The 16,831-nt window shown below is 26.4% G+C and overlaps 1 protein-coding gene across 1 annotated transcript in view; it reads right to left on the bottom strand.

The window, feature by feature from the left end:
- The window catches only part of LOC107066079 (uncharacterized), a 114,627-nt gene that overhangs the window by 9,666 nt on the left and 88,130 nt on the right, over nucleotides 1-16,831 (bottom strand). The window contains 4 exon segments of the mRNA XM_089177301.1: nucleotides 1,600-1,930; nucleotides 9,875-9,955; nucleotides 13,229-13,887; nucleotides 13,889-14,123. Coding sequence (XP_089033427.1) covers nucleotides 1,600-1,930; nucleotides 9,875-9,955; nucleotides 13,229-13,887; nucleotides 13,889-14,123 — 1,306 coding nt within the window.

Raw genomic sequence — 16,831 nt, 5'->3', positions numbered from 1 at the left:
GAATTTATAGAACAACAACGTGATTTTTATATTTGTTTTTTATTTCTTTTGGGAGGGGGGGGGTTTCAAAATATTTGTAATCAAAATATTCAATCATTAATTGTAATAAACTTGATAATAATAATTATTATTATTATTTTTATAATAAAAGTGCAATGATTGTAAAAACAATGAATTATAGACAACCCTTTTTGAATCAATTTATACAACAACATGATTTTTCATTTTGTTTTTTATTTTTTTGGAGGGTTTTTTCAAAATATTTGTAATCAAAATATTCAAGCATTAATTGTAATAATTGTGATAATAATAATAATTATTATGTTTTTTTTTATACTAAACACACAATGATTGCAAGAACAAGCATAGACAATTCTTTTGGCATCTATTTGTACGTTTTAATTTTTTTATTTGTTTCTTATTTTTTTTTTCAAAATATCTTTAATCAAAATATTCAAGCATTAATTGTAATAAACGTGATAATAATAATAATTATTATTTTTATAATAAAAATGCAATAATTATGCAAGAACTATTAAGCATAGACAATTCTTTTGGAATCAATTTGTACAATTTAATTTTTCTATTTGTTTTTTATTTTATTTTTTTTTTTTTTTTTCAAAATATCTCTAATCAAAATATTTTATCATTAATTGACTTCATATTAACACCATAATTATTATTATTTTAATAATACAAATGCAATGATTGCAATTACCAACAATTCTTTCCTTTTGAATCAATTTACGCAACATGACTTTTCTATTTATTTTTATTTTATTTTTTTTTTATTTTTTTTTTTTTTTTTAAATATCTTGATCATTATTTCACATATTTCTTTTAACAAATATCTTACTTTTTTTCCAAACTCGAATATAATTTACTTGAAAAAGAATCTAGAAAATATACTTGAGTGTATGCAGCAAGAAGCAAAAGCATTACTGCAACAAGCTAGGTCAATCGTGTATATGTAAGAACGGAAGCATGGAACTGGAATCAAAAAGGGAATCGAAATAATGAATCCCCCAGATATATAAGGATCTATAAAATGTACGATAAGAAATGTATGAGAAAAAATTCAAGGGAATGTGCTAAAAGAAAAAAAAAAAAAAAAAAAATACAGACACATAATATAAAAAGAAAGGAAAGTATACATTCATCATACTTCTTCTTCTTCTTCTTCTTCTTCTTCTTCTTCTTCTTTTTCTTAACCCTTAGAGTGCTATATGCGTCGCATATATGCGTTTGATAAAAATGACCAAAGTAATCTATATATGTGTTTATTAATATTAATGTAAAATATAATATAATGTTTATATTAAATAATTCAATTATATTTTATATAGTAAAAAAAAAAAAACTTCAATAAATATTATTTATTATTAGAATTTGATTAATAATAGTTAATATTATTAAATAATAATTAATAATAATTTTAAATTTAATAATATTATTTAATATTAGTTTAATAATAAATTGTTTCTACAAAACGTTGTAGTTAAAAGTATTCAGCACCACTGAAAGGGTTAACAATTACAAAAAAAAACAAAATTAAAAAAAAGAAGAAGAAGAAGAAGAAGAGATCGTAAAAGATCTCACCTGAAAAATGGTAACCTTCTTGAGTACAGCAAGATTGACGTGTAAAGCAAGTTCTGTCTTGAGTTTATCAGGAAGTAGACCCAATGCGGTGTTGATATCACCACCACCTTGTATTCTACCACGTGACCAGCTGTAGTCGTACCACCTTAGAACCCTCCTTTTCATTCCACCAGGTACTTTGTGATGTCTCATATAAGTTTTAGCACCGTCTAGCAGTCTCTCGAACTCCAAACGATTTGCGTTCCTATTGGTTATCACGTTCCCAACCTGTCCGACGATCGTTGCGAATATGAAGACTCCGATCAGGTAGCTGACTATCGTGAAGACATACCTGCGAATCATGAACCGAGAAAAAGAGCCAATCAGTCCAAGAGGGATGTGATCAGTGATCCTCGATGATTTTTTGACGAGCGGCCCCCGCCGGAGCCTTTCTCATTTTTCTTTATTCATCATAATCCCATAATTTTTTTTTTTTTTTATTCTTCCTTTCTTCTTTCCTTTCTTTATTTTATTTTTTTGTTTTATTTTATTTTATTTTTTATTTATTTATTTTTTTTTTTATTATATAAATTCCTGCAACTTTTTTTTTTTTTGCATTCTTTTCTATCTCACACTCTCGCTCACATCTATACGTACACATTACACACATTACACACATACACTTTCATGATTTTCTTTCAAACACATTGATGCACCAGCACCAGCTTCTATTTTTCTATCTCGGTCATATATATATATATATATATATATATACATACACACACGTTTCTATGTACTTCTTCTATGTTCAATCTTGTTCTTATTCTTATTCTTATTCTTTTCTACATACAAACACACATACATGTACCACATATGTAAACTTTTTCTCTCTCTCTTTCATTCTCATTCTCATTCTCATTCTCACTGTTTTGTTCAACGTTCCTTCCATACCAAAAATTCTCTTCCGTCTCGTTTCCTTTTCAACCTTCCGGCAGGAAATTTTTTCCTTCTTTGATGACCTCGAACTCTCTCCTTTTATCATTCTCTTCTTTCTCACTCACGTTCTTTCTTTTATACACTGACAGACACATACACTCATACATACATACATACACAAAAAAACACATTCTCAATCTACATTCACCTTCTCATCCCTTTCTCTCATTCTCTTTGGCTTATTCGTTGCCATCACGTGAATTTTCTTACGTTTTTCAACCCCACTTACACGGTTCTTATTTTTTTTTTTAGTCAATATGCCTATTTCCTCTTTCTCACCCTCTCTCTTTTATTATTTTTGTTCTCTCTCTCTCTCTCTCTTTTTAACCTGAAGGAATATAATATCGTAGATCGTCCTATCTTGTTCTCTCACCGCGTTTGCCCTTTACCCTATTCATCCAACTAATTCGATCATCGTATTTTCCGACTTAATGAAACTTACTTTATTTACTATATACGATAAACGTCTCGAACCGTTTTGCGTCATTCAACGTACGTAGGGTGAAAAAAAAAACCAACACCCCTCGTACGAAGAAAATTCATTCGTCCAAGCAAATATATATATATATATATTATTAATATTCTTTTTCCCTTGATCGATGACGTGCCTTTTACGTCATACCCAAGATCGATGATGATGCTTCTCACCCTTTGACTCGGTATTTATGATGCACCTTTTTATTTTATTTTATTTTATTTTTTTTTTTATTAAATAAGAAAACAATTAACTTTTTTTTTTTTTAATTTTTATCTTCAATTTTATATTTTAGTCCTTTTTTTTATGTTAGTTTTCTTCATCGAACAGTGAGAATTGATTTTACAATAAGAGTAGAAAATAAAAATAAAAATATAAATTAGATAAATCTTGCATATTATTTTTTTATTAAATAATTAAAATTTGTTTAATTTATTTCTCGAATTTTAGATTATTTTATTCTTTTTTTTTAAGAATAATATAAATAATAAATATAATTATTATTAATTGGGATTAGGAACTCGATAGTTCATTGCCGAATAATTATAATAATAAAATAATAATAAAATTAATAATAAATAAATAAAAATAATAATAATAATAAATATAAAGGAAAAGAATTTTGTTTGTGTCAACATTTTACGATAGATTTAAATTATTATGCAATGTTCATTGCAACCAAATAAAAAATTCCCTAATTTCTATAAAAATATATATAGATATAGAAATATCTTATAATTATAATTTATATATTATTATTCTTCAATAATTTCTTTTTTTTTCGAAAATAATTACATTATAAAAAATGCAAAATAAAATAGTAAAAATATTGGTCTGTGTGTCAACATTTTACGATAGATTTAAAATTATTATGCAATATTCATTGCAACCAAATAAAAAATTCCATATTTCTATATATATAGATATACAAATCTATATTCTTCAATAACTTCTTTTTCGAAAATAATTGTATTATAAAAAATGAAAAATAATATAGTAAAAATATTGATCTGTGTGTCAACATTTTACGATAAATTTAAATGCAATATATTATCTCAAAAGGATCCTTTACAAATATTATACAATACGAATCAAGATACGATTGAACGATACTTCAGAATTTCCAAGATCACAAGCAATATTACTAATACGAATATTTCAGATACATTATGCATAAATGTATATACACATGATCATCTTATGATAATCTCTCTCTTCTGTCTCTCTCTCTTTCTCTATTTGTCTCTCTTCAACAATTTATACAATTTATAGATATATTCAGTTTATCATATAGAACGCGTATTCTAAATCAATTCTAACAAAATTTGTTATATCGATCAAAATTGAAAACGTATCCTATCAAGTAAACGGATTTGACATGAAATAGGAAACACAAACGATTACTTTAAAATCATGAAATTCAAATTAACATTCTCAACTGTATAATGTCAAAAAATATTATTTGAATACGTTCATTAGAAATCTATCTTAACAGACAGATATTTGAGTTCAATAATTAATTCAATTGATTGATAAATCAAATGACGTTTATTATTTTACTTTAATTCATTTTTAATTAGAATAATTAATTATTTTCTAATTAATTGTCGAATCAAATATTTTCGAATAAAAGTTATTGAAGAATACACATTTGTATATACATTATTATTATTATTATTATTATTAATTGGCATTAGGAACTCGAAAGTTAATTGCTTCAAATACCCAATCCCACCATTGTTCCGTCCCTGAGCGCGATTCTTCCATTCGCGGTCTTCGTATCCTATTTCTTTCAGGTCCCTTCTAATATTATCCTCCCATCTACGTTTCAGTCTACCTAGTGGTCTTTTCCCATTTGGTATACCGACCAATATTTTGTGCGCTGTTCGATCCTCCCCCATGCAACGCGCCACGTGACCAACCCATCTTAATCGGCGTGATTTTACGACGTTGATAATGTCCAGTTTATTGTGCAATCGATGTACTTCAACGTTATGGAGTTTTCTCCATTCACCCGTTTCCTCATCATGTTTTGCACCGAACATTTTACGAACAACTTTGTTATCGAAAACCCTCAATTTCTTTTCGTTCCTTAACATAAGCTACCACGATTCGCAACCATAAAGGACCACCGGCAGAATGATTGTCCTGTATATCCTGATTTTGAATCGCCTAAACAACAACCGAGCTGAGTAATTTGTTAACCAAATAAAAACATGAATTGCCTAAATTGATTCATTTTCTTAAGTTTTTCGTTAATTTCATTCGTCTGATTTATGATCGATCCTAAATACCTAAAGTTACTGACCCGTTCAAAAGTTTTATCCCGGACGACCAAAGTTCCAATATTAGGAGTATTCTGAACTCTATCGGTTATCATATATTTGCTTTTTTCCGCGCTTATTTGTAGTCCCATATATTCATCATATACATCATATTTTTGCGTTATTAATTAATGACTGTTTATTGTCCCCTAACAAAGCAACATCTTCCGCGTATGTCAACAATTGTGTTGTTCCGTTCAACTATAGACCATCTTTACTTTTCTGCAGTTCTTTGACAGCAAGTTCCAGTACTTAATTGAACAAAAGTGGTGACAATGCGTCCCCCTGTTTTAATCCACTATGGATACTAAAATCTTCCGACATTTTGGTTACCTAATTTGTATATATATATATATATTAATTTTGAATTTTTTAATATTGCAATGAACATTTTTTTTTCTAACGTAAATTAATAAAATCTTTCAATAAAATATTACATTTAATATATGTTATTATCTTAAATTTTTTATATAGTGGTTGCAATAAACATTTTCTTTTTCTAATGTTAAATAAAAATAAAAAAGAAAAATATTAAGTAATTAATCTCGATCAACATTTTCTTTCATTTCACGAAGGAACCAATGCAAATAGTTTAATCGAAGTAATTCCCTCTCTTACGACGGAAATCATTTACCTTACTGTAATCTGTCTCTCATTTTTTTTTTTAACTATCTCTCTCTCTCTCTCTCTCTTTCTCACTCTTTTTCTCTTAAGTAAGAAATTCATCGGGTTGGTGGTCATTACATCTTTCGATATCCTACTCTCTGGTCGTCCGAAGGAATCAGGATTTTAATTCCAAGAGGATTAACTCTAGTTCTAGCTCTACTTCCGACGAAATCTACTTGTCACGAGTTTTTTTTTTTTCTTTCGAAATTTACTTTTAATTTTTCTTTTTTCTATTTTTTCAAATTGCACGAATCCTTTTCTAAATCCTTCAAAATGACAAAACAACTTCTTTTTTTTTTCTCAACAATATTCGTTTTTATAATGTCACGTAATTTAATTCTATTAAATATATAAAAATTAATTCTATTTAATTTTATTTAATTTCATTTTATTTTATTTTCAACGGAAAACAAATAAAATAGAAAAAAATCTGATTGGATTATAATAAATTTCATAATTGAAATGACTTTATAATATTCTATAATATATCAATAAAAATGAATATATATATATATATATACATATATATGTATGTATGTATGTATATGTTTATATGTATTATCTTGAGTGTAGAAACGAATCAGATGACTAAACAACTGTTAATAATTAAATTAGATTATCACTTCTTCCTCCCCTCCCACCCCTATCTAAATGGTTCAATTGAATCTGCATTTAATATCGGCAAACTAGCATTCGTCCTGTTGAACATGACATCAACGAGTAATTTACTTGGACAACGACGTGAATATCACTTGGATTATTCGTACAGGATATAATGGTCATGATTGAAGCACGGTTTGTTCGATGAAACATCGAAACAGGACAACTCGTTTATAAGTGGAATAATAATGATCTCTATCGTATCGTATAAATATGAATATGAACTAACATACCTTCATATATACACACACAGATGATAGATACAATCAAATACTTAGGTGTGTAGATGTGTACATTAAAAGAAAAAAAAAAAAAAGAAATGAATGAACAATTTGACGTATGAATGAATCAATGATTTTCAAAATCATAGCTTTCAATATTTATATCAAAATTATTATATATATATATATATATATATATATATATATATATTAATAATTAATATTAAAATAATATTAGTATTAAATTATAATATATTATTTTTAAATTAATATTTTTTAGTATACATATATAGTATACTATATTACTAATAAATTATATATAGTATACTATATGTATACTAATATTTTTAAATTTAAATTAAATAAATTAAAATAAATTACGATAAATTAATTAAATAAAAAAGAATGTGTGTAAAATAATTTAATACTATATCACACTTTATTTTTTAACCTAATAATTATTTTTTATTTATTTATTTTTTTTTTTTTTTTTGTTATTTTTTTTGTCACAGATATCGAATTCGATATTTAAAAAAAAAAAACAACAACAACGAAAATAATTTTTACTCATCGATATTATATAATATGATATTTGAAACGCGATATAATTTGATCCCATTTAAAAAAAAAAAAAAAAAAAAAAAGATAAAAATCGTTTTTATCTTTATACGAATCGAGGGGGTGGTGTTGGGTGGGAGGTGGGGTGGGAGGGGATTATCGATTGGTTGTTACAAAACGAAATCTACTTTTAGGGTGTCTCTGCACTTTATCCTTTCGATTAATCGATCGACGATGAAAAGAGGTGATGGGTTGGGGTTGAAAGGGGGGCTTGTGGGAATGTGGGATTCGCGAAAAAAGCCCATGGCTTAGCTTAGTTATATAGCAGCTTTGCCATGGAGAGTATCTACATCGACTAAATGACGATTTCCTCTCTCTCGGGGTTGGATTAATACTTGTTAGTAGAAAATTGAGAAAATCGCGTTCGTTGCAAAAATTATACAACCTTACTAAAGTTAAATTTAACTAAAAGAGAATTTATTTGTTACTTTTATTAATGGTTGATCAAAAGACATGAATTTATTATTTAATTAACGACCTTAACGAATAAAATAATAATTTAAATATCAGATCTATTGTTTTTCGTTTAATACAAAATAAATTTGCACTGAAAAAAAATAAATTTTTAATATTAATTAAATTTAATAACATTTAATATAAATTTAGTAGAAATTATATTCAACTGTACTATATAATTATATTAAATAAATATTAATTTATAATTTATATTAAATAAAAAATTAACATTTAATATAAATTTAATATAAAATATAATTTATAATTGTTTTTAATATCAATATCAAGTTAAATATAAATATATTAATATAATAAAAAAACATTTTTTTTAATAAAACTTTTTAATAGAATTAATTTGCACGAAGTTTAAAAAAAAAAAAAAAAAAGAACAAAAAGAATAAAAATCAAGCTGATGATTTATTTTTGATAACTATTGTAAATTAAAGAAAAAAATTCTATTTGAATTAAATAGAATAAAAATTATATCCTTAAATTTAAGGATATATAATTGCGAACAAACTTGGAACAATCGATTAACGCAGCACGTATTTCCTTGTGGGTAATTAAGGAATACATCGGAATAGAATTGTCTAATCGCGTGTTTACTAGTAATAGCCAAACATAGATTAATTAACTAGACCCTTGTCTTCTCTTCTCCTACCGCAACGACCACGAACCATTGTCTAATCGTATTGCTCGATTTGCCGTTGTTATGTACATCCTGTTAAATACAGGAAACAACTTCCTGTCTTATCACACAATGGATGATTGTTCAATGTTATTGTTCAAACGATTAGATTTTTTTATTTTTCATTTAATTTAATATATATATATAGCAATTCTTACCTGTCATCTTTTTCTTTTTTTTACACATTCTCAATCAAATTTTCATTCATTAGATTCTTTCATTCGTTCACACTTATCATTCATATTGTGTCATCACAACATCATCATCATCATCATTGATTCATTTATTAAAATACTAAACGTTACACCATAAATGCTAAAGAAATAAATAATTCTTACACACACAGACACACACACACACACAAGTTAACCCTTTTTGCTACTACAGGCGACTATAGTCGCTCTCCATAAAATGCTACTGACGTATTACGGGCGACTGAAGTCGCTCTATATAAAATGTCACTCACATACTACGGACGGTTATAGTCGCTATGCATAAAATGTCGCGTATTGTACATTGTGTACATAAATACATATGACGAACGATTAGAGTTACTTCAGAATCGAATTTAATAAAAAAATTAATATGTTTTTTTAAATGTTATAAATATTATAATTTGTGGAGTTGTTTTTTTTTTTCAATAAACACCGTCAAACCAACCAACTCGGCTTGCCGTGAAGCATAAACGCAGCCGTTGCGTTTATATACGCCCCTTAGCATATATAAACTAATTTTTTAACAATAAATAAATAATAAAAAATATAAGCCGTTCAAAAACAAATGGCACCATCGTTGGACACATTTTTGGCGCAGCTGGGCACATTCAGCGGAAATACCACGGCCGAGAAGTCGCCCATTGCGAAAGGGTTAATAAAATATACGATATTTTATAATAAACAACAATAATAATAATAATAATAATTAAAAATTAAATCATAAATATCTTTAGCATTTATAGAGAATGGATTTGTTATAAATTTCATTCATACTTTCACACCCGTTCTTGTCAAACTTTCACACCCTTTCACATCGTTCGTTACACTTGCTTTCCCTCAACACACACTTTTTCAACCCATCCCACCCAGACCCGGTCTTTTTCGTTCGATTTTTTTTTTATTATTTTTGTTTTCTTTGTTTCTATTTTTTTTTTTGTTTTTTTTTTTTTTTTTAGTTCAAGGAACGATACAAATACCCTCCGTTATGCTTGAACTGCAGTAGCCGGGACAGTCGGCCGCGACGAGCGAGGCTCCGGGGATTGCCGCCCGCAATGACTCTGCCAACACAACAACAACAAAGCCGCATTTCACGAGTCTAATTTCTAAGATACTAATTCGCTAATAAACAAACGAACAAAGAAGAAAAAAGAGAGATTAGTGTTAAAACTACTTTAAAAAAAAAAAAAACAAACAAACAAACAAAACAGAAGAAAAAACCACACACACATTTCAAAGAGACAATTGGTGAGGGCTGTGAGTGGATATAGGGGATGGAGAACCCTCAAAGGTTTGTCCCTTTGTTTTATTTTTTGTTCTTTGATTCGTTCAAAATGTGGGGTAAACGTCAAACCCTTTTTTTAAGGGTAATATTATTCGTTCGTGAATCTCGTGTCTCCTTTTTGTATTTTAGAACCAGGAATGTGAGTTAGGTTAGGGAGGAACAGGAAGAGGAAGTGAAAGATTTGTTTTTTTTTTTATACATTGAAAAAGATCTACTATATCAATCTTATTGTTAAAGTAATTTGTGTTAAATTTATTATTTAATTTGTGATTGTAGCTCAATTGGAAATTATATTTAATGATTATTTTATTATAATCCACGAAAGTATAGTTAAATGTTGTATTTTATTCGTGGGTATATTATTATATTTTGATAGTTTGAAAAAATTTATATTTATATTAATATTTATTAATTATAATATTTATATTATATATATAATATAATGTGTGTGTAATATAAATATATATTATAATATAATTATAAATATATAATTAATAAATATATAATATAATATTAATAATTTTAATATTTAAATTATAATTAATAAATATATAATATAATATTAATTTTAATATTTGTAATATAATTAATAAATATTAATATAATATTTATATATTAATATTAATATTTCTATTTAACTTACAATTATAAATAGCAATATTAATTCTACTCACCTTTAATTAACTATAATTTATTTTTCTGAACAGAAATTGTAATTTAAAATTTTTTTTCTTTTTTTTCTTTTCTTATTCCTAATTTACTCTTGAAAATATTTTCTTTCTCTTTCATCGTTATACTAATAAATCAAACGAGAAATATTCTATTCCATTGTTCGATATCATAAAACACAACATTTATATGTATATATTGAAAGAAAATATTTACGTTAGGTTTATCTTTTGGAAAATGCATAGAGAAAACTTTTTTATTCTCCTATGATATTATAGATCTTATTCGTCACGTTTTTCGTAATAATATTGAACACTAGAAAGAAGAAAAAGAAGAAGAAGAAAGAAGAAGAAGAAGAAGAAACTCGTTGAATGTTATCGCGTAAAAAGCAAATATATTCCTTGCGTGTAACATTTTTCACATGTCACTAGGATGTCCTAACGTTACCATAGTGAAATATTATCACCTACCGTTTCTTATCGCCTAGGAGCATAGAATATTTTGCAAAATAACTATGACGATGCTCTCTTATAGTCGTACATCTTTTATTAGAGAAAAAGAGAGAGAAAGAGAGAGAGAAACGAGAAGGATTTTACTTGAAAAAGCTTTGCAACATATTAAAGCTTTTTAACTTATCTAGATTTCAATCTTTTATATACATATATATGGTACAATACATGGTAAATCTAAAAAATAATTAAATAATTTAAATTTTTTCATAATTTTTAAAGTATTGTTTAATAAATTTGTTTCAAATTTTAATTCAACCTATTATCGCGTTTTTAATTTTATTTTTTTATTTTTAAATTTGTACAATTTATGAGTCAATGAACTTTGGTTACACTCTATTTACAAATTTCAATCTTTTATATATATATATACGTAATATTTAATAAATATTGTTAACTATAAGTATACGTATAATACACCGTAAACTTAAACAAAAAAAAATATTTATTATATTAAATAATTTTTATAATATCTAATAATAAATTTGTTTCACAATTTTGCTCAATCTATCATCTTATTTTATTTTATTTTATTTTTTAAATTTGTACCATTTACTAGCCAATAAACTTTTCATGCATTCTGTATACGAATATTTGTAAATTTATTTGATTTTACTTCAATCTCGTTTTTTAGTTTATTAGTTTCTTTTTCTGTCATATATTTGTGTCAATTTTTCGAAATAATCTCATAAAAGATATATATATATATATGAAAGTAACGTAAAGAGGACACATGAATTTGGGACGAAAAGAAAAGAAAGAAAAAGATAAAAAAAGAAAATCACTTTTACGTGTTATGATAAATCGTGTCGCGTCAATACTAAAACCCAAAGTATGGTGGTACGTTTAATAAAATGCAATTCGTGCATTGAAACTAAAAAAAAAAAAAAAAAAAAGAATACAGTTCGTACCGTTGCCAACGTTATCGAGATTACGTTCGTTATACGATTACATTTTTAATTATATTTTTTAAATCTCAAAATACTAGGATATCGTAGTAGATATATATATATACATATCTCATGGAATTAAAATAACAAACTAAAAAAAAATAAAATAAAAATAAAAAAATAACACGTATCGATATTTATAATATTTATCAATTTTTTTATCATCGTAAATTCGAATTTAAAAAAAAAAAAAAACAAACAAAAAATAGTACAGTTAGAAAAAAAATAAAATAAATAAAATTAAAAAAATATATATAATAATAAAAAATAATAAATAAAAATATAAATTACGTGTCACGTTGTTTGTCCGCAATGGACTCCTAAACTATTAAACAGATTTTAATAAAATTTTCCACACTGTGTAAAGTTTCATCCAACTTAAAAGATAGGATAGTTTATATCTCAAAAATAAATAAAAATATATCTATATATATTAGATTAATTCACCTAGATTTTAAAGTAATCAGAATGAAACGAGTTGGATTAAAAATAAATAAGAATAAGAATCCCAAAAGAAGAAGAAGAAGAAGAAGAAGAAGAGGAAGAAGACGAAAAAAAGAAAAAAAGAAAGAAAGAAAAGAAAGAAAAAAGTTTTTGCATTTGCAAAAGAGGATCTCAAGGAATGACCCCATAAAAAGGTACTTTAAAGAAAATAAACCCCTCGGTTTCTCTCAATCTCTCTATTTCACTCTCCCACCTATTCCCCTTGTCTCTTTCTCTCTCTCTTTCTCTCTCTCTCTCTCTCTCTCTCTCTTTCTCTCTGTCCATTTTTCGCTTCATTTCATTCGAGAAGGAAAAAAAGAAGACACGAGAGTTTAAGATAAAAATAGACTTTTTCAAAATAACAATAATAATAATAATAATAATAATAATAATAATAAAAAAAGGTAATCGTCGAAGTAGATGTGATATGTCACTCACTCGGCGTTGGTTTCCGGTGTTGGTAGATCACCAATCGTCGTCAGTGTTAGGGTAGACCAGTAGAGTGATCCAAGGTATTTCCTGGTCAAGGTCGCATATTCACCAGGCCTGTACGGATAGACCCAATCACCTTGGAATCCTTCGGCTTCGCTTAATAAATAATAGAAACAGCCGAACCAATGTGCGAGTATTAATAATATATGTATTAGATTGAGTACACGCCATAAATTAGGATAAACCGTACGTGACTCTACCATGTAATAATAATTATAAACACGATATATCTTGAGAAACCTTGGAAACCTTAGCATAGGATTACTGCCAAGATTGAATTGTAATAAATCGAGTGGTAACAGTGCTAACAAATCTAATACGAAACATTTCGATTTTAAATAATGTCCAGCTAACTTTTTACTATTGTAAACCATAAGTCCTTGTTCCAAATAACCCGTACGAAATTGTACAGCCACGTCTAAGAAAAATACCAAATCCGTAAAACCGTCGCAAGCTAACCAAGCGGCTGGTGCCAATGCTTGTAATTCTGGTAAACTTTGTCTGACTATTAATGTCCATAAATTGTATAACACGCAGGACGATAATAACATCAGCCAATAATAATAAAAATTTTCGTCAGGATTGACAACTGTTTTAGGTGCTTTTTTGTGTCCTTCTTGGTCGTCTTCTTCGTCGTCCTGTTAAATCCTTTTCGTCGTTTGCGTCACCTTCACCTTCACCAGTGTCTACGGTCTCTTGACTCTCGGGTATTTGACGTGTTGAAAATCTTTTTAAAAATGAATCTTCACGTTTCAATGGTGGCTTCTTTTGTATCGTAGATATGGCCGATGATAATTGTACGGTTGTACGTAATTTCATCCAACGTTGATTGCTTTTAGTTCTGCGAACAGAAAATAATAAATAACCGATCGCCGATGATTACAATTTTTAGTTTAACGATAAATCTTTTCTAATATTCCTAACATTTATTTAAAAAAAAAAAATATATATATATATAAAGAACTCAACATTTGTTTAACAAAAAGTAATTTTACAGATACATTTGTTACTTTGTTGTTAATTTTAATTCTCTGTGACAGTGTTCTTTAAAATTGTGTTTTATATTGGGCCGATATTATAATTTTGTTTAATAAATTCGTCTATACACTGACACCACATAAACGCGCGAGGATTTAAACGTTTTTAAATCTTTGATCAATTTTGAAACAAAACAAAAAAAAAAAAAGAAGAGAGAATTCGTTTGTAAAAAATATTTGATAGATCGTAAAAGAAAGACACGTACAAACACGTATCGTAAAAATGCGAAAGTTAAGTTCACGAGTGAGTGTTCTTCTCGGACCCAAAGCAATTTCATGTTCCTATTGTCTTGGAAAAGTGTCGTAAAAGTAACAACAAACTAATACATATATATATATATTCTCGTTTATTTCTTTAAAATGACATATATATAGTATCGTTGATATCATAAAATAAAATACTTAACAACACGTTAAATCACTAATCATAAATTTATTGTATTAAATATCAAACGAGTAAATTAACAATTTTTTTATTCATAAAAATGTGATCGTATTAAACGAATCGTTTAAAATATACTTTAAATAAATTATTATAATATATTTTTTTTTAGAATTTTATTCTAAAAATCAAGCCAAGATTTGCATAAATTACGCGTAATCCTATTTCCTTTTATTTTTTATTTTTTATTTTGACTTCTTTATTTTTTTTATTTTTGACTCTGACTGAAAACTCAACAACAGCAACGAAAAAAAAAAAGATAATAAAATTACTCAAACCTTTTTTTATAAATAAATTTTATCAAGCATCATATCTCTCGGCCCACAGACTATTTATAATAATAATAAAAAAAAAAGTTATTAGATCATAAAAAATAAAAATGCATGCATTTGTTGAGTATAAAAATAAAAAATGCGACAGAACTTAGACGTTCCAACGAAAAAAAAAAAAAAAAAAAAAAAATAATAAAAATCAAATAAAACAAATGCATCATCATCATAATCCTTGTGCCTAAATTTCTGTATCCTTTTTTTTTTTTTATAATTATATTAGATGGTTCAGAAAGTCGTTTCACTTTTCTTTTGTAAAAATGATGACAATTTTTGCTTCGAGGTTAAACCTAAACCTTTTAAGTGACCATAAATAGTTGAATTTGATAAATTTAACCTATCATCAATCTCATGTGTTACTATTTGTCGGTTTGCATCAACTAATGCCATTTATTGCATCAGCAAAAAACAAAACGACTTGCCGTACCACCTAATACATCAAATATTAATAATTATCATTAACTCGTGTTAATCTTAAAAATATATAATAACTAAACAAAAAAAAAACAAAAACAGAAAAAAAAATTATAGAAAATACATTCGTCACATACACGCACACGCAACCCTAATAGACACACACACGATTAAATATAATCATTGAAATATTGTTGCATACAACAAAAGACAAATTTTACCTACGGTCTATCACCGTTCATAATGATCAATACCTAAAATATAAATATAATAATAATAATAATAATAACGTACGTTCATAAACTCATATATTGGAAAATAAACATAGCATTTGCTTTTTTCAGACAAAATTCAGACAAAATTCGGCGAATAATTCTAATTTCTAATATAACGATGCAGATAGGTCAAGTCATAGAGTATAATAATAATTTGGTTTTTTTTTTCTATTTTTTTTTTTTTTATTATTATTTTTTTTTTAAATGGATAGATATAAAGTAAGAAGAGAGTGAGCGAGAATCAAGTAGATCATTTAGCCAGAGCATCAGATGAATAGGCAGACAGACAGACAGACAGACAGACAGACTGGCAGAGAGCGAATGGACAGTCGTACAGACAAACTGACAGACAGACAGACAGACAGACAGACAGATAGGCAACACAAACATATATGGAAACATCGAGAATTCAATTCAATTAGACAGAGATAGAGAATAGAACTAAAGATTGGTTTTTTTTTTAATGTTTTTTTTTTTGTTTTTTTTTTTTTTTTTTGTAATTGATGCTACTACTTTCTTTTTGTGCATTCTTCTTTCAATGCATTAACACACATACGCATGTAAAGTGTTTTTTTATTTTCTATGTGTTTTGTTGGATGCTTTGTTAAAATGTTGTTCTTGTTGGTAACTTTGTTTGTTGGTTGTTGGTTGTTGGTTGTTGTTGTTGTTATTGTTGGAATAAATTAATTGTACATTATGAATATTGTAGAAAAATATGTTTATTTTTATTTATATATTTTCGTATTGAACAGGAAAATAAGAAAATTGAAATATAAAATTTAAAGTAATGCAATGAGAATAGAAATTGTTTTGTTCTTTTATGTATTAAAAAAAAAAGGATATTTTTGTTATTAGAAAAATTGAAGTAAAAATTAATCGTTCGATTAAAATAAAATTTGAAATAATGCAATACGTAAAAAGTGTTTTTTTTTCTTTATAAAAAAAAAATCATTAAAAAATTAAATAATTCTTATTAAAAAGAATATAATTAATAAATTAAATAATTCTTCTCAAAAAAAAAAAGTATAAATTTTTTTAATAGAAAAATTAAA

Source organism: Polistes dominula, unplaced genomic scaffold, assembly GCF_049000335.1.
Source record: "Polistes dominula isolate Pdom_NZ unplaced genomic scaffold, Pdom_raw_medaka contig_20, whole genome shotgun sequence".
In the NCBI taxonomy this organism is placed as follows: Eukaryota; Metazoa; Arthropoda; class Insecta; order Hymenoptera; family Vespidae; genus Polistes; species Polistes dominula.
Note: the sequence above shows the minus strand (reverse complement) of the source record. Positions and strands in the feature narration are given on the sequence as shown.